The sequence below is a fragment of the Motacilla alba genome, chromosome 2, assembly GCF_015832195.1.
Source record: "Motacilla alba alba isolate MOTALB_02 chromosome 2, Motacilla_alba_V1.0_pri, whole genome shotgun sequence".
In the NCBI taxonomy this organism is placed as follows: domain Eukaryota; kingdom Metazoa; phylum Chordata; class Aves; order Passeriformes; family Motacillidae; genus Motacilla; species Motacilla alba.
The window spans coordinates 100,737,400-100,760,637 of NC_052017.1; the positions used below are offsets into that span (position 1 = coordinate 100,737,400).

At 37.6% G+C, this 23,238-nt stretch overlaps 1 protein-coding gene across 3 annotated transcripts in view; it reads right to left on the bottom strand.

Annotated features, from left to right (window-relative positions):
- Positions 1-413: 413 nt before the first annotated feature.
- Positions 414-23,238, bottom strand: part of ANKRD12 (ankyrin repeat domain 12) — a 59,320-nt gene continuing 36,495 nt past the window's right edge. For all 3 annotated transcript variants that reach the window (XM_038130197.1, XM_038130198.1, XM_038130199.1), the window contains 7 exons: positions 21,880-22,022; positions 20,151-20,298; positions 13,096-17,792; positions 6,883-6,981; positions 4,587-4,730; positions 1,999-2,094; positions 414-1,685 (listed from right to left, as the gene is read on the bottom strand). In XM_038130197.1, coding sequence (XP_037986125.1) covers positions 1,500-1,685; positions 1,999-2,094; positions 4,587-4,730; positions 6,883-6,981; positions 13,096-17,792; positions 20,151-20,298; positions 21,880-22,022 — 5,513 coding nt within the window. In that variant the 3' untranslated portion in view covers positions 414-1,499. The remainder of the gene's footprint in view (positions 1,686-1,998; positions 2,095-4,586; positions 4,731-6,882; positions 6,982-13,095; positions 17,793-20,150; positions 20,299-21,879; positions 22,023-23,238) is intronic.

Below are 23,238 nucleotides of genomic sequence, written 5' to 3' on the forward strand. Positions count from 1 at the left end.
GGAAATGCCTCTGGGCATTCACACAAAAGCACAAGGAATAAGTTCTCTGTGGTAGCTCACCTAGTCATTAAAAATTAGTTCAAAACCAAGGATTTTAAATCCCTTAGTCTAAATAACCAGCTGTCCTGCCCGAGCCTCATTTCCTTCAGAAATAATTTCACAGACATCAGATCTCAAGCATTCTTGAATAATTTACAGCCTGAAGGGTAACAAATCTTTTTCATGAATATGTGTAACCTCCTACTAATAAATAATTAACCGTCTGCTCATTAACAGTACTAAGAATAAAAAAGTATTAAATTTCACAACATGGAGAATTTTTTTTAACTTTTCCATTGAGTCTCTACATATATATTCCAGGAATGCTAAGGTTTGATGTATCAAGTGTTCCAATACTAAGAAATTCCAACTAATAACATGGCCAATAAAATTTATTAAGTATTATATTTACAACTATTTACATATCCCTTCCATAGATTAATATTAAAATAGACAATATACAATTTAAGAATTTTAATTCAAAGGCATTTTGTTGGAAAAAATAGGCTCTATTACGAGACCACCATATAAGAGCAAAAGGGTTTTTTGTTTTACACAAAAATATTTTCAGTATAGGAAGTCATAGGCATGGCATTACAACAGCAGACTAATATGAAGTATGATTTTGTAAATATTACAACAGTTTAGGTATCAGTTATTGAAGGGAAGGAGTTGAGAGTCCTGTGGAGCATGCAATACAGTTCAATCCTCTTACAGTTATGGTGATGAAACAAGCAGCTAAATCGAACGCATGCCATACAAAAAGGAACTGCCAACCAGGAACACACTACACTTAATAAAAACGACAACTTTGGTCCAATAAAACATTAGACAAAAACAGTTTTACAGTTAAAATATCTATTTTATACAGGTTTGAACATTAATTACAAGACTATTTACATTTGCACAATATGTATAAAATAAATTATTTAAAAATGAAGACAATATTACATCTTTTTCCAAAAAGAAATCTGTACAGTAATATACAAAACATAGTAAGATTGATTCTTTTCCTCCAAGTCTTACACTTTCTTCCACAGGCTTTCTCATCATTTTTCTGTGGGAGTTCAACTGTTACTGAAGTTTCATAATACAAAGCTTTATAGCAGATTTTAAGTATAGTTTGCTTTTTGGTGGATGTTTTAGTTATTAACAGCTTCCAGCGCTGTAAACTCACCAAGTTTTGTCATCTTTTTCAGCAATAAGCCCTAAAGCTACAGGCAATTTTAAAACACAGATAACAGCAGTTACTGGCAATCTGAATTTAAAATCAGCATCCATCTTCTGTGTTTGAACAGGTGTCTGTGCCACACTTCTCTGTAGAAACACCTGAATTATGGAGAAAGGCAGTATTCCGCAGAATTAAGTGCTCTGTCTCAAAAGAAAAAATACCTTCGTGCATCACTGCACCTCAGTCTCCAGCTGTCCACGGGGAGGGGCGAGCCAGACGGTGCTGGCTGTCATATGGGCGTCAATTCAAAGTCATCATTAACATCAACAAGAGGAACATAAAACTCCTGGATTTCATAAATGGTGATAGATTTGTACGTAGCAGGATCAAGCTCTTGCAGTTTAAGCTGCCACTCCAGTCTCTGCACCGCGTTCAGCGCTGCTGCTTCGTGCTGCTGCCTCATCAAAAGGCACGTCTGGTTTAAAATCGAGAAAGAAGTTACTGAAATATTTGAAAAAATATTATTGCAGCAAGTTTGAACACAGGAAATATCTCTAAGAGCCTCTCTGGTGATAGTAAATAATTCCCCCAGTATACATTTAGAAATTTGCAGAATATTCCATTACACTACATGGCAACAAAAGTTAGGTTTTTTCTATATTGTTAGACCTTCCTTTGTGTTGCCTCCACAGAAGCCCATGATACTGCACACAAATCTACTCTTTATTCATCTCATCTTCATGTTGACAATAATTTTATTTTTAAAGTGGAAAAACCAAGAAGCGTACCTTTAATTTGTCAAATTTATCATCAACGTCCTGCAGCCATGACATGAACTGTCTTGCATTAAATCGATCCCTCACCGATGTTTTGCTGTCATCAGTCTGCAAAAACCAAAAATTTATTCAAATGTGATGATTCAATCTTAAACATACTTTAAAACACAAAACCTACTGTGTGGGACATAAAACAGTAAACAATCCCACAAACACTGCTTCCCATGGAAAATCAGATTCAAAGTACAAAGGTATATGAAAGTATAAATGTTGACCAACACTTCCACTGTGAGCCAGCTGCTCACTAAAAATGGGTATTTTCAGATTTCCTTGAGCTATTTACTGTGCTCTGGTTTGAAATTTAGAATGGGAGGGTTAAGGATTTACACCTTAAAGTCTAAACTAATAAAAGGCAGATCCTTCCACAAAATTACTATCTCTCTTTTTTCTCTTTAAAATTCAGTGACAAATCAAATCAATATCCCTCAGGGAAAAGCAAAAACAATCATAAAGGAAAAATTAGGCAGCCTCATTTAACTAACTACACAAGTATTGAAAGCAATTAAAAAAATATTTCCGCCATCACCATCCCCAAAAGGAGATTAAAAAATTGAGCAGACCTTACAGCAGTGTTACGTCCTACTTAATGAAATAGTTTGGTTTTTTTTTAATTCCAGCTTTTTCAAAAGGATTTGGAATGTCACATCTGCCCACTGTGAAAAACTAGATATACTCTATGTGTAGTCCTAAAGCCAGACTATGCCAAGCTAACATTTAAATGATAACCACTAAATACAAGAAGCAGCTGTTCCTCTTTCAAAGAAGAGAAGACACTGCAGGAATTTGTACACTGTAGGAAAAGGAACAAAAAGAAGCCCAACCAAATGTGCAAAGATTGACCTTTCTAGAGAACAAAATTAGTATTTGCTAATGAGGTAACAGGAAAATGGCAGGATGCATTACAAGACAATGTTTTCTTATGCATCTACATTCTTCCCATTAAACAAATTTTAATCAAACCATCAAGTTGGTAGTATAAAACATTGGTTTCAATTACATAAAAAAATTTATTTAGTAATTTGCTGAACATTATATGTAATGTAATTTCTAAGAAAAATGACCACAGACTGAAACACAAAGCTGTTGAACTAGTGAGGGGGAAGGAGAGGCATTTTATTACTGCTCTTGTTATATAGATGGTAAAAAAAATGGCCGTACTTGGGGGGCACACACAACACCTCAACTTCTCCCCCAACAAAGATTCCTTTTGTTTCATTAACATTCAAATACAGAATCAGCTTATTTAAAAACAAATTGTAAAATGTTAACTACAAAAATGCAGTTATGTGCACAGCTCCTGTACTCCTCATCTCTAAAAAGCTCAAGGGCCTATGAATTGGAGCAGAAATAAAAGAAAAGGATATTCCAAATTTTGGAAGAGTAAAATTTTTGCCCTATCAGTTAGAAGTACTAAGGAAATGATGCTTTAAAAATTTATCTGCATAAAGCTTACAACGAGACAACAATACAGTCTCCATAAACTGCTATCTCCTGCTGAATCACCTTGTAGGGCATAGCTCTAGTTCTTTAGACTGGGAAAAAATGCAGTAACTGACTAAAGATGCACTGGAAGCTGTAATAATTCAATAAAGGGCTGCTGAACTAATGTAAAATCTCCCACATGTTGGAAATGTGTTTCATTTTAAAATGCCCAACATCCAATGCATCAACACTTTTATTACACCCAAAACATCAACATTTCCTCCTTGCATTATGTGCTTCCCACAGCCACTGTTAACAGGTGTCAAATGCTGGTTCTGTGTTTGTTAATTGGAAAAACTGTCCACCAAATACCAACACCACGAGATTGTTTTCTCTTAGAGATACAGCTGCAGCCAACTTTTGAGTGGCAGTCCATACAACATACACAGATTGTGAAGCACATCTGTTATTTTATATGTTTTAATCAGGATTAAATACTCACATTGAATGTATAAATAACAGGGCACAAGTAAGTCACATGGAGCCTGAAGCAATTTTGAAAAAGCTTATTTCATCTGGTAGCATTCAACATTTCACTGTTGGTCATCTGTTTTTTATGGTTCAGTTCTAGTGACTGCTTTGTACAGAGGAGGAAAGCAGAATGTGGACACATCCACAAAACATCTCCAGATTTCATAAATCAATTATATCACTTCACACAAAACTGCATTCCAATTATCTGGATTACTGATAGATGTCATCTTCTATGCTGATAATTTCTTTGCTCTTGTTTAAGCTATATACAGAAGCTTCAAAAACATGTTACGTTTAAGACTGAAATCTGTTTTTTATAAAAAATCAGCAGAGGAATTTTCTTATTTTATCCATCTCATAATTCCTGGAGGTGAAAGAAAACCAGACATGGTACAAAACAGAAAAACCACATACATACACCCATATCCTCCTATTACCCACTTGAGTAACAACCTATAGCGGGTGTAATCTTAATTCCAGGCAAATCAATGACAGTTTTGCTGTGGGAACAGAATTCTCTCTGAATTCTTGAGCCAGGCTAGCGAGACCTTTTCGTCTGAAGCTGTGAAGGGACAAATCTTTACCTGAGCATCCAGAGGCACATTGTACACCTCAGCATCCAGCAGCACAGTGCAGGCACTGAAGGGCAGAGTTTGATTAGCCAAGGTCCTGGCTGCTCGGTAGTGAACACGTAAAACTTCTTGCTCATTAGAGACAATAAGCTTTTCCTAATTAAGATATCAACATATAGATATACGTTTAGTAAGTTAAACATTCACAAAAATGTCCACTAATTTAAACATTTCCTTTCAGGGCTTGCACTTTTGAACACTGTGAGAAATGGGCTGCTGAAGGTAGGAAGGGCTGTTCTTCTAATCAAATACGAAATGTCAATTTGATGATGCAAAGTGTCCCCATGGATGTCAGAACTAAAAACACCTTCTCCTCTGCCCCAGTCTCCACTGATGGCTGAATGTTTCCACTTACTGAGGCAAGTCCTAGTTAATGAAGGTGGTGAAAGATAAAAGGTAGGAGGAGCATAGGCTTGGGATACAGATTTGTGAATGTTAACTGTATGAAGCCTTTTACTCCAGGCACAGTGGCCAAGTAAACTGAAGCAGAAATACATTATTTGCAGGAAAATTTTTTATAAAAACAACATGCAGTAACTTCCTAAATTCACATCTGCATAAATATTCTTTTCTAAACCGAGACAAGAAAAATACAACTCACTTGACAAAACTTGACTTACAGTTGTATAAAGTGTATTTCATTTGAAGAACAGCCTATATGAACAAAATAACTAGGAATATGCACAAATTTTTAAAGACACAGAAGAATGTTTGTATGTGTTTACTGCTCTACAATAAAATGGCTCTAATTTTTATCAAAATAAAAGAAGGTGCATTATAATACTATAATATATTACCCATTTTTCAGAAAACAGGAAAAGGACCACCTTTCCTTTGTTTAGAATCATTGAGTCTGTGCTGGAATGGACCTTAGAGATTATCTATCTACAACCCCCCAGCTGTGGGCAAGAACACCCTCCACCAGGCCAGTTTGGTCAGGGCTCCACACAGCCTGGCATTGAACACTGCCAGGGATGGGGCATCCACAGCTTCTCTGGGCAACCTGTTCCAGTGCCTCACCACTTCACAAGAATTTCTTCTTAATATCTAATCTAAATTTCTCTTCTTTTGGTTTACAACTGTACCTCCCCTTGTCTTATCACTACTTGCCTGTGTTGAAAGTCACTTTTCCTCTCTCATATAAGCCCCTTTCAGTACTGAAAAGCCCCAGAGAAGTCTCCCAGGAGCCTTCTCTTCTCCAGGCTGAACAGCCCCAACTTTCTCAGTCTGTTCTCCAAAGGAGAGGTGCTCCAGCCCTCCCATCAGTTTCCTGGTCTTGCTCTGGACTCATTCCAACAGGTCCATGTCCTCCTTCTGGTAGGGACCCCAGGGCTGGATGCAGCATTTTAAGGGGGGGATGTCTCATCAGAGCAGAGTAGAGGGACAGAATCCCCCTCCCTCACCCTTGCTGGCCACAATATTTTTAGTTGCAACTGATTTCTTTTCACTCAGACCTTGAACCATGTTTACAATTTCTGTGCTTCTTATTTTATACCCTTCACTGAAATACTAAATTCAAGTAAAACTCCTCTCTCAGCTGGGTTTGTTAAGTCGCATTGAAATTGGCAATTGAAAAAGTATCACACTGGCTTTGATGTGGCAGCTTCTTGTATAACTATGTGGAAATCTTTACCATACATCCACGTCAGAAAGGGGCCCTGCCTGTGCCCACAAGCTATCTGGCTCATGACATTGGCATCTGAAGCTAGGTTACCAAGGGAAAGAAAAGGGCAACCTAAAACTAAAGAATACTCCTAAACCAGGAATATTTTTCTCTATTTCTGTGCTCAAAATCAGTGCTGCCTACAGATGTAGCTCTAATATAATGTCAGGTAGTTTCTGAGCAGAATATTGCCAAACATTTTTTAGTCTTAGAGCCACATGTGTCTCATCTCAATACAGAATTTACTCTATCTTCAATTCTTTTAACTCAGTCAATTTGGTTCTGAAGTCTACAACCATCATTAGCTTTCAAAACTACAGTGTGAAGCTTCTGCCTCTAGAATAAATCTGGGACACAACTCAGAGCAATTAACAGGAAAAAGCTGTTTTACCAACTTGAGGGCTCTGCTAACAGCTGTTCAAACCATTTTTCACCCCCGCATAGAGGTTTATCCAATTAATAAATTTGGATACAAAGAAGATTGCTTCTAAACATTGCTAAATTACGAAAAATGTAGTCTGTTCATTGAAAAAGCAAAAAACCCTAAAGCTTAAATCCAGGACATAAAAAATAAATCAGTCTCACCCTTTCAATACTGTGCTGTAAACGCAGTTTCATCCTTACAACCTCCTGTTGTTTAAATAGTTCCTTAAGTGGGTCCGACAGTGATGGAGGTGGTGTAATCTGTGGAAAAAGTTTTATAAATAATATAGTGAATGTGTATTTAACATGTTTAGCATTGCTTGTGTGATCTATTAAAAAAACCCCAAGAAACAATAAGCAAAGCATTTTTTAAGAAAAATAATTGTACTTTTTACTTTCCATTAATTAAGTGAATTCAATGTGTTTGCAGTGTTTGCAGTAAAAAGTTTTAAGGATTCCACACCATAAAATTAATAAACCCAAGTAAAAACAGCATTTCAAGCTGTTTAGAGCTTTTAACCAGTCATTATCAGCATTCCATAGCTGTTCTTTTTAAAAGGCTATACAGTAGAATATAGTAAGAATACAACTTGCATCCTGTTCTGAAGATTCTTTAAAGCGCAGCTGCTCATTTTGAGAAGATAAAAACTGCCTAGCAAAATGCAAGAAAAAAGTAAAAAAAAGAAAAGTATTGCTAAAAAACCCTAAACCACTTGATATATTCATACAACAGCAACAGCATTTTTTACTGCACAAAAGATAACCAACCACACTCCTAATCTTTCAATCACACAGAACACAGGCAAGCACAATAAGTAGAGACCAGACAGTAGACTAGAGACCCAGACAGTAGCTTGAAGAAGTGTTTCTTCCTGTCAGTTATTCAAATAAGTTTTTAAAAAAACTTATTCCTTAAAAATAAAATAATTTTTAAAAAATCAGATAGACTTGAGTGATATATCAATGCTGTTACTGATTTGCTACACTATAAACATTTTGCATCTTCAGTCAATTATGGTAAACAACCAGAATTACTGTCTGGTCTAAGCTGGATGAAAAACATTGACAAGGCACCTGGAGCCCTCCTGGCAACTGCAGAAATCAGATTATTTTGGACAAGTAACTGATAAACTTATTGGAAGTTTCAAGGCTCCACCCAAAGTTTCCTTTATGCCAGTTCTATCTGACAGTTCAGCATGGGTTTGAACACCTGACAGATATAAGAGCACTGATACTGCTTTGGAAAGACCCATTCAAACTACATGAAACACTGCCTACTACCACTGCTACTCAAAAACCACAGATCAAATACGTACCTGCAGTTACTATACCCTACCTCATACTTAACACAAATAACTCTTTTCAATAAAATAGATCCTTCAACTGTCAAGAAGTAATAAATCCATTAATGGAAATACAGACACACTGTAGGTTAAAATAGATTATTAGTATCAATCTTGTACCTATACATTCCAGTAACAAAGTGATTTATCTACCAGAAATGCCTGAATTAGTATTATATTGGAAAATTAATTCAGGACAATTTTTTTCCCAATTGGAAGTTAGCCAGTGTCTATGGAATTATAGCATATAATCTGAACAACTGATTGCAGTTCATTCCTTAAATTATTATATTGTATAAAATGACATTCAACTCCTCCACATTTCAAACTACAGAACCAGATAAACTTCATTTTTCTCACTGAAAACAGTTGGCTCTCAAACCAGTAATGTTTATGGCATATGCCATTTTGTGTAAAACATCAGTATAAAAAACAAATACATCCTCTATAGTCTAGTTTTTCCTGAAGACTTTGCATTCATGGTACAGTACAATAGTGCTGTCACAGTCTTTCAATAAAATAAGACGAGATGCTTGTAAATAATACCAATCTTTAATAAACCCAAAAACATCTCCCAAAATCTCCATTATTTTGCTTACAGAAAAGCACAGAGATAAAAAGCAAGAAAGAGTATCTAAATAAGCTTTGGGTTTATGCACCTGGATTTTCCAGAAATAAAAATTTCAGAGCTGGCAAGCATCCATATCACTTGAACAATTTCACAGAATCACAGAATGGTCTGGGTAGGAAGGGACCTCAGGGGTCATTGAGTTCCAAGCCCCCTGCCATGTGCAGGGATGCCACCCACTAGACCAGGCTACTCAAGGCCCCATCCAATCTGGCACTGAAGACTTCCAGGAATGAGGCATCCACAGTTTCTCTTGGCAACCTGCTCCAGTGTCTCACCACTCTCACAGTGAAGAATTTTTTCCTACTACCTAATCTAAACCTGCCCTCTCTCAGTTTGAAGCCATTCACCCTTGTAATGTCACTACATTTCAAATATTTTAAAATGTTATTCCCTTAAATGTACAGACAGTTTAATTGCACAACAGAAATAAGAATCAAAACCATAGAAATAACCTGACAAGGAGCTGATCATCTAGACAGCAGAGCTGTGTGGACTTTTATTTAAATGTGCAGAACTCTGTTTCAGCAGATTATGTTCAGCCCTGAACACAGATTATGTTCAGACTTGTGTGACACTGACAGGTCTCCATGATCCCAGAGATCCCTACTGCCACTGGATACATTCATAAGCTCTTCACTCCCGCCCAGCCCAGCAGCACCTGCTAAAATGTACAGCTACATAACTAGGTTTGGTTACAGTAATTTATGGAATTATCTGTTTTTTCCTCTCCTCTTAGAAACTTGGGAATAGCGAGCCTCAGATCCTTAGGAGTCAGAACATGGGATTTGGGCAGTCGCACACCACCTGCTGGAAATCCCAGCTTGTGAACCAGCACTGGATTCAGACAAAGGAAACTGTTTTTTTTTGAGACCAAAAAGTATGACTTAAAGGCTCTGAGGCAGGAACAGCCAGAGAAGCCTCTTGGACCTTCTAGTCAAAGAAACTATTACTAAAGAGAACACAAAAAACTGTGTAGGGAAAACACAAACACGTAAGATGGACTTGCAAGAACAGAGCATGAAACTGAACACCACAAAAAAAAGGTGCCCTCTCTGTTTTTGCACAACCAAAGTATCAAACTATTTTAAGGGCCCAGACTCCATACAGAAGAGAGGGAAACAAAGGGGCCCTGCCTGCTTCGGAGAATTCTCTTTTTCCAGTCTGAGAAATGACCCAGAAAAGCCAGACAGATCTTGGCCTTGTGCCTCTGCTCCACCTCACTTGGAGCCAGCCATAAGAGCAGGTTTGATTGGCCAGAGCTCCCGTTCAAGGCATGCCCTTCCCATCTCCAACCCATCAAAATCCATCAGCAACTTTCCTGCAGGCCTTCCACGCTTCAAAACAACTACAACTACAGCATCAACTCTTCACTCTATAAAACTTCAATCCTCTTTCTGCCTGCTACAAACCTCCTCTCTTCTAAGTCATCAAAACAACTGGCCTGCTCTAATGCTCGATTTCATGCATTTGGAAAACAAGTTTCTGGTAATATCCCTAAAACTAGATCTTACTAGAGTTTCTACAGCAATGCCAGGGAGACCGGACAGAATCCCTTTCACTAGAAACACATCTGCTAGATAGGCACTGGAGGCTGGCAGTGAATCATCCTGGCACCTCCTCTCAGCAGACAATACAGATAAAGATGACTGAACCCTGCAGAACACGGAATAACCTGAAAGGCAACAGAGCCAAGTACAATTGAAGTTTCTCTGTTAGAAGATTCAGATTTGTTTCCTTCTATTTTGAACTGACTTGATGTCTCCTATCTTATTTTTGTATTTGTACTGGTGAGAGGGAAGCCATAATTCATACATGAATATCCTCACAGCCTTAGGTGATCCAGGCTGTAAATTACAATATATAAACAAAGTTTTAGCACACCATCTCCTGGTTCCCACCTACAGCATGTTTGAAGTTCATCAGATAAACTACAGGGCATCATTAAAATTCCAATGCAGAGAACAGTAAACACACTGTTCCATACACCAACCATTCCGAGTCTCAGAGTGCCACAGCTAAATACACACTCTCCACACAGACCTACACAAAGGATATCTGTAACACAGGAATAATTAAAGAAAGAGTATCTACTTTCTCTCTATGTAAACTGATGAGGCAAAAATTTGGTTAACAGAGAATCATTAGAGAATTGAAGGAAAAAACCGCAAAACAAACACGACAAAAAGGTAATTTTACAGTTGCTTATTCTGCATTATATGCATAACAACATGCTATTTATATTTCATTAATATTTCATTCATTAATATTTCAGAAAGATTAAGCCTAGTTTCCATTATCACTTTGTTGGACAATGTGTACAAGAAACAAACACTCATTTCTGAGAATTAAATGATCCTTGGTTTAGCAATTCTCCTTTTTATGGTATTTGTAACAGGAATGATTATGATTGTGATTTTCAGTGGTGACAAATTAAAATCGTTAGATTGTGTACACAAGCAAATTCTTCCAATAAGTTAAATCTGAAATATTACTAATTTTTAAAGTTTTTTTTTTCCTGAAAGGAAACCAGAAAAGTTTTATCAAGATTGTGCATTTACACAAGTCACAGTAATTAAATAAAGCACTTAGCTGCATTGGAGATTTTTCAGACCACAAAACTGAATTACTTAGAGTATCTTCTTATTTAGAGCAAAACTCATGCTTTTTCTTACACTTTAATTCTAATGAAAATCATCACTAATTCCCTTAAAATTTATTATATATACTTTTATTATAATTTTTATTCCCTAAAAATTTATCTTCTTCCTTTTTGCTTCTAGGAATTTGAAATAAAAAGTTCCACCTGTTCTCTTTACATCTGTAGAATATGACCAGGACCATCAAAGTATATACAAACTGTTTAAAACATCATCACCATCAGAACATGTACACGTAAGGAAGCAAACCAGAAATCTAAATGAGACAAAAATCAGTAACTGTAATCCTTCAATTACATATTTACATTTTTATTAACTTTTTAAAAAGAGGTTTTTCTTTTCAACAACTAATTAAAAGCCACTGAGAACAGGAAGCACACATCCATCTCTGGTATTTTCTGAACCTGTTACCTGAGATTTTGCTCTCTAAGAGCTAAGTTTATTTTCATTAACTGCAGAGTTCCTATTGTACACAGCAATATGGACAGGAAGTAATTATAAGTCAGTACTTTAATATCAAGTCAAAAACTCTGCCTTCCTTATCATGTCACACACATTGTCATTTATGATAGGGAATTGAATTCTATTGCTCAGGTAGGAGATGGGCCATGGAAAAATATATTCCATGCTTCTCCACTTTCCACTGTTCCCAATTTAAGCACTGAAGTGTGATGGCAAAGCAGTTAAGCTGTAGCTTGGAAACAGTATGTACTTGACTAGCGGTAGCTTTAAAAAAAAAAGAAAAGACATCTGTGCCTCCAGGGATAAAGATGTTGCAGAAGCTGCAACAGCTGCTGAGAAAGACTCGTAGACTTGGGAAGGCTGACAGCCTGGTACATCATGGTGAAGCTTACTATATGCCCTGGCTCACCTACAGACCTTGCAAAAGGTCCTGCCCACATCCTTCCATAGACTTTAACTGGCCTAGTAATTCCCAAAAAATGAGAACAAACAGCTTGTACAGGAAATTAAGACTAGCTGCATAGTGAAGCAAACATTTTTAAATTTACACATTAAACTTCTATTCTTTGCTTCATCAAAAAATCCTCAACTCTACTGGAAAAAGCTGAAGCTTTTTACTCTCCAGTAAGGGTGAGTTATCTTAGATGAGCTGACATAATATCTTGATCATTCAAAAATGGAGAGCTTAGACCTAAATAAGTGTCTCTGTACTACAGATGTTCTTCAGTAAAAAGGAATAAAAACTTGACATTACTTAATAAAACTTTAGATTGATGGACTACAAAAACCAGGACACAGCAGATTACATCTGCTGATTTTGAGATAGCTGGCAGGCACTCTTCTGCTTAAAACATTTGGCAACAGACTTGGTATTTTGAAGCACTGCACGTCCACCCCCCTCCAAAGAAACAGCTTTGACTAATTACTTTTAACAAAATTATTGACAGCAGAAATTCAGAGAAGCTTTCAATAATTTACTTCACTTCTGAAAGAGTAGGCTTTACATACTTTGAAATATAGTATTTGTCTGTGTGACCTTGACAGGTGTCATACCTGGTTTGTCTTACAGTGACTGTGAAACCACTGGTTGTATTTCCAGTGAATGGGGCTTTTACATGTGATGCTATTAATGGGGCTATTAATCAATATTAGTTTGACATACGTCAACTTACTGCTTGCAGAAGAATTTTCAGAAGCAAGTTAGGAAGAATATGGGAGTTACAAAAACAAAACCAAACCATGCCTTTCATTGCACTGCAGATCAAAAGACCATGTTACTTACAGTTGGGATGCATATCTTGCTCAGGGGATTGCCATCCAGCAGGTAGGAGCCATTGAAGGTCACATATTCATCGTAATATTGAGGTGCCTGAGGAATAACACTGCACAGCAATTTACGCTTCTCTTCTATTTTCTTCCTAATGTGCAAGTATTCAAAATAGGGGTTTGCTCTCTCAGAACTGTATGGCTGAATCTCTTCAAGTTTCAAAGAATCAACTATAGCTGCCAGTGACTGCTGGGTTTTCTCCTTGGCCTGCAGCAAAGAGGGGTTCGCTTGCACAGGTTGAGGCACGCGTGACACCTTCCTTTTACGTGGATGATGCACCTGAGCATCATCATCTTCAGTTAACCTAATTCTTGCTTTCATAGATGCTGATGATTCAGACTCTTTTTCTGATGTTTGCGTACAGCCAAGAGGATTCTGCTTGCCCTGGTTAGCAAGCAAATTTGCTCTGTTCCTCGTGATTCTTTGAGGTACTTCTTGCTGTTCCATCTTCTGATCCTCAGCAACTTCTTCTTCTACTTTAACTATTTGGCTGTATTTATGCACCTCTTCCTGTGTAATCTGTTGTGAACTATTTTCCAAATTGGATGTAGAAGAGTACTGTGGTGCATCACCCGCCAACACATTTTCTCTGTCTGCGGTGCAGGGGCTTTCATTAACCAATTCATTTGTAATTCCCTTAGACATTCCTGAACTTGGTTGACAGAGATCAGCATTGGCTTTACTATCAACAACATGCACAGAGACCAACTTTTCTTGTTGGTCTTTTTCATTTCTAATATCTGAAGTATCTGCTGTGTTACCATCCACTTCACTCAGGGCATTCTTACAAACAACTTTACTGAATGAGTATGAATTCACGTTTAACTGTGAACTGCTATCACTTTCAGGAGTATCCTTCTCTAATGGTACCATTGGTAAATCATTCACCTTTTCACAGCTCTGTGAAACATCTTTTGCAGAGCTCTCAGAATACACAGCCAGGGGTGCATCAGTCTTCCTAAAGTCTGAAGGGAAGAAAGCATTTTCCAGCTCTCTGGTACCAGGAGCATCTGTTTCCAAAGCAGAATTTGCAGCCTGAACTAGATTTTGCTGCTGTACTAATGATGAATCTTGACTGATAATGCCTGGTAAAGAAATGTGTTTTGACACAACTGGAAGTGGCTGGATAGGTAAAGAACAAGGTGACTGTGAAGGCAAAATTGATGCAGATTCTTGAGAACTGGAACTTCCCTTAATTTCAGGGTGCTGAGGCAAAAATTCAGATACTTGTTTCTCTTTTAATGTCCTGCTCTCAGAATTATGCACTGCTATAATGCTTTTAGCATCTTGCTCTGGTACACCACAACCTGAGCTGTTTAAATCATTGTTTAATGAGTTAAGTCTGTCAAAAGGCACATCCCACGGTTTGGTTTGCTGAGTCACACCACTTTGACTACATGGTTCTAAATGCATGTTAGAGTCTTCTGAAGGGCTCATCTGAGCAGCATCTTTAATAGTACTTGTCCCCGTTGTTGCCTGCTTGCTGCTAACAGCTCTATTTGGAGATGATGTGAAGTTTGACTGCAGAACAGCCACACTGCTTTGAAAATCTCTTTCAAGTGCGCTGCACAGTAGCTCTGGTTTAGGAGAAACGCTACCGTAAGTCTGAACTGACGGCAGAGCGTTCTGGTTGTTTTCTTCTGATGTTCGAGGCTGTTTGCCATGTTCCAAAACTGCAGCAGGCATGCTGCATCTTCGAACCTCTATAACAGGCCTACACTCATTTAAAACCAACTTAACATCTTCAGCAGATGCTGATCTAACATACATTTGTGGGAGCCTGTTCGTGAAAGGCGGCTTAATGCGATCTGGCAAATCAGCAAGACCATCGGCCTCTTTTTCCACAAGGGCTGGTGATTTGGCACTTGCCAAAAATGGTGACTGTGAAAAAGACATTTGGGAATCAGAACCTTCTGGCATGAAGTCTGAATCATATTCGATTACAGGCCTTGGAGTAGTTACTGTGGTATGGCAAGAATCCTCAGAGCTTGCAACAGAAACCATGGACACTGACCTGGAGCTCAGCCCCATCTTTTCACTTTCTGATTTGGGGGATCCATTTAAATTATCTAAAGCCAATGAAGCCTTTGCAACATTGACACTTCTCGTATCTACTGACTGTGATCTATTACTTGTAGCATCTTTCTGATGTTTTTCCTTCATACAAACATCTGGCAACTCTGAACTCTTGGAACGAATCAGCTCTTTGCCTTTTACTTCAACTAATGAGTGTTTGGGTTTTTCCTTCATTTTGTTATGTTCTGAACAAGTGCGGTTTTTTAAACGCTCCTTCTCTTTCTGTTTTATTTTTTCTTTATGCTTTCTATGCCACTGCTCTATTTCCAGATCTTTAAGGCTAAGCATTCTTTCAAAACTAGTTTGCATTAAATCATCGTTGACCAATCTTTTTTCTTTAGGCCGAGCATCCTTTGATGCAGGAGCTGGTTTAGGCTTAACTTTCTCATGTTCAAGTTTTAGTTTCAGCAAACTACTTTGATGCAGTTTATCTTTGTGCTTGTCCCTCTCTTTGTATCTGTCTATATCTTTATCTTTTTTATCTTTCTCTCTACCATCTGGAGTTTTCAACAAATCATCTTTTGGTTTTTCTTTCAAAGATGACAGTTTGTCATGAACTGTTTTACTACTTTCAGTAGTAGTGCATCTTCTTTCCTCTTGCATATGTTTTGAACTTGCTAATGATGAGGTCTCCTTGTCTTTGGATTTGTCTTTTTTTTCAAATTCCTTTTCTTTAGTTCTATTTTTTTCTGATTTAGTATATTCAGATTCTTTTTCAGACTGTTTGACTTTTCTTTCAGTACAGTGTTTTTCTTTGCTTTCAGCCCAATGTCTATCTTTATCAGCCTTTTCTTTATCATGCTTCTTATCAGCTTTTTCTTTATTTCTTTCCTTGTCATCAACTTTTTTAAGAGCCCCCATGCTTTTTACTTTATCATTTTCCTTATGGCACCTTTCTGCTTGCTGAAAACTGGACTTCTCCTTTACTTTCTCTGTATTTTCATTTACTTCTGCTTTATCTTTCTCCATTTTGTATTCATGCTTTAACTTTTTCTCTTTTTCTCCATGTTTTCTTTCTATCTTTTCAAAATCTTTTTCTTTGACTGAAAATCGCTTTTCTGTCTTCTCCTTATTTTCCTTTAAATTCTTTTCCTGCTTTTCAGTATCTGTTTCTCTTTCTACTATATGCACGCTGGCTGCCTCATTATTAACACCAAAACAGAACAATTCAATTTCTTTATCTGCAAGCATAACTTCTTTTTCTTCTTTTGCATCTTTTATTTTTTCATCCTTGAGAAACTTCTCATTTTCCTTTTTGCTCTTCTCTTTTTCTCTCTCATCTTTAATACTTCTCTCTTTCTGGAACTGTCTCTCCTTAACTAACTTATCTTCTTTTGCCACAGTTTTTTCTAGCTTTGATTTTCTGTCTGAAGAAAGAGGTTCGTGTTCTGTGTTTATCAAAGTATCATCATTTTCATCACTTTTGAAAAAGTTCTCTTTCCAAAATTCTCTGTCAAACTCAATACTTCTTTGAACCTCTTTAACGTTATCTTTATGTTTGTGTTTCTCTCTCTCCCCATCTTGTTCCTTTTTGTGCTTTTCCTTTTCTCTTTCTTTGTGCTTTAATTTATGCTTTTTAAGTGTTTTACCTTCCTTGTCAATTTTTCTCAAAGTATATTCTGAATTCTCAAATGTTGAGCTATTATCTTCCTCTTTAATTTTAGGACTAGATTTTTCACCAAATTCCAAGTGAAAATCCTTTGGATGATGCTTGCTTTTTTCTTTGTGCTTGCAAGATTTGCCACTAGAACTTTCTACCAGATAATCAGAATCAGTGTTGTGATCATACCGAACTAAGTCGGACTGCAATGTTATTTCAGAACCTCCTGGTGATAAGCAAGTTTTGGTGTTTTCTTGCTTTAATGGTGTTGACTGCTTTTCACTTAACCCACAGGGATGCTTTGGAGATTTTCCAGCAGTGATATGAAACAGATGTAAAGAAGAATCTTCTTTTGAGGTGAAAGTCTTCTTAAAGGTTTCTTCCTCTCTAGCTTTATCTAAAGAATCTAACCCAGAAGTAGCTACATTTGTTACTCTAGCATTTTCTTTTTCTTGCTTTACTTCTTGATTCTCTTTATTTTTGCTTTGATTTTTTACTTTCCTTTTAACTTTGCCCTTTTGCTTGTGCTCGTTTGTAACCATATAGTCTTTCTTCACTCTGACATCAGAATTTGATGTCTCTGAAACAGAGCAAGGAGAGACCATTTTCTTGTCCTGAAGTATTTCTTCATCTGAACTTTCAGAACTTGAATACAGAACTCTAGAGGGTTTCTGCTTTTTGTTTTTGAATGATTTTGAAAAGACAACTTTTTCTTGTTTTACAAATAAGCTGGTCTTTTCAACTTCAGCCTCATCTTCTTTCCTTGGGTCTTTTCTAAGAATATGTTTGTCATCAATCATTTTTTTCATTTCATCTTCATCATCATCTTTGAACTCATATTCATCTAGAGCAGATGGAAGTGGTGCCTTACTAGGGACCGTTTGTTTGCTGTTGTTGGCTACAGAGTCCTTTTCTGCTTCTGAATCAACATTCCCATCTACACTGGAAGGATTTACAGATGGAGCTTCTTCAGAATCTAGAGTAAGGAAAGTGAAAATTAATTAAATACTGATGGGACACTTGTCACACAGAGCTCGGTTCAGCAGTCACCTCTTTACAAATGAAAAAAAGAATAAAACCTATCTTAAACACACAGCAGAAGTTCTCACTAGAATTAAGCTTTTTAAGGGAAAACAAAAGGTCATGATATCAAAGTTCTCCCCTCCCTTTACAGCTCTCACTTAGGCATGTAAAAATACTAATTAATATTAATATTTAATAAAAGTAATGCAGTTTAAATTTTGAAAACCTCACCTATTGTGCATAATTCCTGTATAACCTGACTCTTTCTAAAGGACAATTCCCTGCACAGACTGTTGAGGAATCAGTTGCTAAACAGTAACAAGTTTCTATCACACATATGTAAAAATATTTGTCTTAAGATCAATGCTTTCACTAAGCTGAAGTTGACGCTGTGATACCACAACTGTCCCTTAGAACAGAAGGACCATGCACTGTATTTCAGGTTATTCTAGTGCCAAAAAAGTGAACACTGCATCAGAACACAGGGCAATATGACTTTTTTTTTCCCTTGAAGTATACTGAAACTTTGACTAGAAAACATTCCTAGGGGGTTGCATTTTATCTGTTTGTCTGGGAAAGAGAAACTAATTTTTACAATCATGCGACATGATGCTCTTCTTCCTGTGCTTTTCACAGACCACAGAATGGTTGAGGTTGGAAGAGACCTCTGGAGATCATCTTGTTCCACCCACCCTGCTCATGCAGGGACATCCAGCTACCCAGGATCATGTCCAAAAAGCTTTTGAATTATCTCCAAGGATGGAGACTCCACAGCCTCCCTAGACAACCTGTACCACTGCTTGGTCATCCTCACAGTGAAAAAATGTTTCCTGCTGTTCAGAGGGAACTTGCTGTGTTTCACTGTGCACCCACTGCCTCTGGTCCTGTCACTGTACGCAAATGACAAGAGCCCAGCTCTGTCCTCTTTGCAACTTCAACCCTCAACCCTCAAGTATTTTTACACCTCAACAAGATTCCCCTGCGCCTTTGCTTTTCCAGGCTCTTTGTCATGTTCCTGGCCCTTCCCTGGACTCTCTCCATGGTGTCAATGTCTCCCCTGTACTGGGGAGAACTCCAGCTGTGGCCTCACCAGTACTGAGCCGAGAGGGAGGTTCACCTCCCTCAACCTGCTGGCAGCATTCCTCCTAATGCAGCCTGGGACACGCTGGCCTTCTTTGCAGCAAGGGCACATTGCTGGCTCACGGTCAAGCTGGTGTTGTTCAGCATGAGCCAGGGTCTTTCTACTTTCCCAGCTGCTCAGATCCCAGCCTGCACTGCTGCTTGGATATTTGTTCCTCCCCAGCTGCAGGACTTTGCACTTCCCCTTGCTGAACTACATGAGATTCCCACGAGCCCATTTCTCCAACACGGCAAGATTCCTCTGGATGGCAGCACAACTCTCTGATGCACCACTCACTCCTCCTCAGAACCCCCAGTTCCATGTCATTAGGAAACTTCCTGATGGAACACTCTACCCCAACCATTAATGAAGGTGTTAAACACAGTATTGATCCAAGGTACAGAGGCAGTTACTGGCCTCAAATAAACTTTGTGCCACTAATCACCACCATTCTGGCCTGGACACAGCCAGCTTTCAATCCACCTCATTTCTTTTACCTAAAAGATTCTGAATTGTTGAATGTTCTGTGAATGCCAAATGAAAAGTTCCTGTCTGGCACACAAGTAAGTTACTCATGATCAAGAATCTTTTGCTTCTGAGGAGGCAACACTTCTTTCTGTGCTCCAAGAGGTGTTACATACTCCTCAATCTGCAGGAACATAGGAGGGACCAAGAATTACTGCCTCCACTTCAGCAACTTACTTACCTAGTCACCCACAGAAACCAGTGGTCTTCCCCCTGGCAGGAACTTTTCTACACTGTAACTATGTTACACCCATGTGAAACACTGACTCCTGATTAATCTACTAAAGTGGGAAGTAAGTGACTTTGGGGATATTTTTCACCATGAAACAAACCATCTCAGAAACACACTGTATCATAACAAATATGGTATTTTCCTCTACAGCTTTCTCTGGTAAAATCATCATTCTGATATTGAGTTGATCTGTAAAGTGAGAATGGCTTATTAAAGACAGAGATAAAAGTAAAAAAAATTCAGAATACACATTTCAGATAATTCAATTGAGAAATTTAACAAAACACCTCTAAAAATAAAAGTGAAAGACAACCTTAGCAATACCAATTGTTACCTGCAGCAAGCCTTAAAAGCCAACACTATACAAAAGATTAAGGCCACATAACCTTAGATGAAATGATGCATTAAGTATGCAATTAAATAGCTACTTTTACCTGAGCAACTGTCCTCATCATCAGAGATGGGCACCTCTCTTTTCAACAGCATTTCCAATTCTTCAGTTTCAGCAACATCAACAGGTCTTTCCCCATGCTTATTAGCTTGAAATGGATTTCCACCATGTCGAAGCAACAGCTTCACAATCTGCAGCATTAAATAAATTAACTTTGAGGTTATCCACAACACGTTACTCGACCAGCATAAAAATCCTCTGTTGCACATGCAATGTGAGCAACATGACATGTGATCCTAAGTCCTATCCATGACACTGAGACTGGAAAGCAAGACTACAGTCACTAAAATGCAAAGTCCAGGTAGTGCATACAGTCTGCTCTGTAAAGGAGGTGAAGGGCAAGACTAGAGACAGCTGCCCTCTGTTACACAGCATCATTATAAAAGAAAGAGACGGGGCTTTTGTTCTTGCTGTTCTAGCATTTCTTCACACAATTTATCTGGTTCCCCACCTACCAGGCTCTTTACTCCTCTGCACTTGATTCACCCTCTTGCTCTAAATTTTATTCCACTTCAATAAGGAACAGATAAACTTTTACAAATCACAGTACTATTGGTTTCCCCAGCAGCTCCAAAAAGTCGAGAGAGAGATCCAAGTATCTTACTGGAGGAACAAAGCACCCCACCTGCAACTGCATGCAATAAATCAAAATCATCAACTTCTCCACCATCAAAGGCAACAATGTGTTAACACTACAGTGAATCCAAGGCCACTGCATTAGCACAGTGTCCAGTATTAATTACGTTTTTTTCCCTACGTATAAAGAATGTGGAAATTCAGCAGACAGTGATACTTAACAGGAAGCTTCAGAATTATTCTGGTACATAATGTCAGTGAGATGGCCACAGGTACCTGTACTGATACCAGATAAGCAAGAGGTCGTGTTCTCCAAGACTTGACAACAACTCTATGAAAGCTTGATCTAAAGACCCAAGATCTTTGTTTACACACCTATAAACAGCAGTTATTAAACAGGTAATAAAAAAATTCCCAACAGATTATGATAATTTATTTCTCTAGCTTTTCCAGAAAAACCTTTCAAACTGAACATCTTGTTTGCAAGGTGTACTTGATTTAAGGATGTATTCTATCTTTTGATTTGTACAACAGATCGTATACACTGTAATGAAATAAAGGAGATATAAAGGGAAAGCAGAGTAATTTAAGCATCTTATTTGCAGAAATCAAGAACAAATTTGAAAGTTAATATAAAGTACCTACAGAGCTCCATTTATCTTCTCCCCTAAGTGTTGATTGGTAAAGTAAAAAAAATAATAAGAATTTATATACATCAATTCCCTATTTCAATGACATTAAAATATTTTAAAAGAAATATAGGATATATACCTTTAAATATTTATAAACCTATATGTCCAATATACACAAATCCACAGTATACTTTTAGGAGATATTTTTCTTTTGAGAATTCTATACAGTGAAAGTTTCTCAAAAAAAGTCACTTAAGTGCTTATTTACTAAGAAAGTAAAGATGAAACTTATAAATACTTAAGAAAACAGATACTAGTAGAAAATATGTGGCAATAGAAGTCAGATGAAACAAAGACAATCAGAACAACTTTAAGATGCTCCCAAAACAGGAAGCAGAAGCTACAAGACCACACAACTGCAACGAGGACAGTTAGGATTTGTTCTGAAGCTTCAGCATTTCAAGCCACGTATTTATCTCCCTCTCACTCTCCCAGAACACTCACGTTTCTATGGCCACTGCTAGCAGAATCATGAAGTGGGGTATCATCATCCAGGCCCTGTGTGTTCACATCTGCTCCCGCTGCTATCAGAACTTTAGCAACATCGTAGTAACCAACATTACAAGCTTCATGCAGTGGTGTCCAACCTAGAGTGAAGACAAAGTGTTTAAGACAAAGATCAAAGATTTGGTTTTTCATTCCTGTGCTATAGATTTCTATTGTCTCTGAACACTTCAAAACACTCTCACAGTACTTGGCAGAACAGCATCATCATCCGTCTGATGAACAACTTTAAACTATCAACTTTAAACCTCACATTAAATTCCAAGTTTTTCTGAGATTAAACTGAATGCCGGAATCACAAACCAAATAGTAGAAGACAAAATCTGGCACAAAATCCCCAGGCTAAACATGTCAGAGATTCTTTGACTAGTAAACATTTGAATTCTGGTAGGTGTATATATAACTAATATTATAATATATGGAAACTCTCTGAAAACCACACTATTGGAAACAGTTAAGTGTGGCAAATTGCCATAACCAGTGTTCCTTTAGACTTACTGAACACGTACTAGGAATCATAGCAGCAATCATTACTAGGAAACATTAGCAGCTAGATAACAAGCTATTAATGGCAGAGAACTTATTCTGGTATTTCCCAGAACACTAGTCATTTTTTGCAATTTTGATTTCCTCAAGTTCAGTGCTCATTTTCTGTAGCAGAGTGTCAAATGAAGATGACAACCCACACATGCTATATTCCTTACCTCAATTTCCTCTCCCCGGCTTAAAGACTTCCACTTCATAGCTGACCTGGACTGCCGTTGATGCCTTCTCAAAGCCCAGTTCTGGGGAGGCATTCAACTTTTGTTTCCAACATAACCAATGAAAGAGTTTAATTACATGAGCTCTGTATCTAATCAGTAGCAGTCTTGTACATCCATGAAGTGGAGGTACAAGAAACCCCTAACTTATCTAATCCCTCAGTTAATGGGATTTCTCACCTTCAGCCTTCACTCAACTTCCAAGCTGCCACTCATTTAAATTTTAAAAGCAGCTAAAAAAAAAGGAACAAAGCAAAAGGGAAAAAAAGAAAAAAGGTTCTAAGTTATTCTAAAGCAAAACACTTCTTTCTGTTCTTCATACACTAAATTTCCTCTTCAATCATCACTTGGGTTACTCACTTCCAGCACTGTCTGGCTACCACCTCCATCTCTCCATTTTCTTGCCATTTGCTCTTTTCACACTCACCCAACATGATAACACTCTTCTGCTCTCAGCCCTCTGATCCTTCTCTTTTATTCTCTGTATTAATTATCTTCGTAATTTGTTTTTCTCCATGTTGTACTGCTTTGCTTTTCC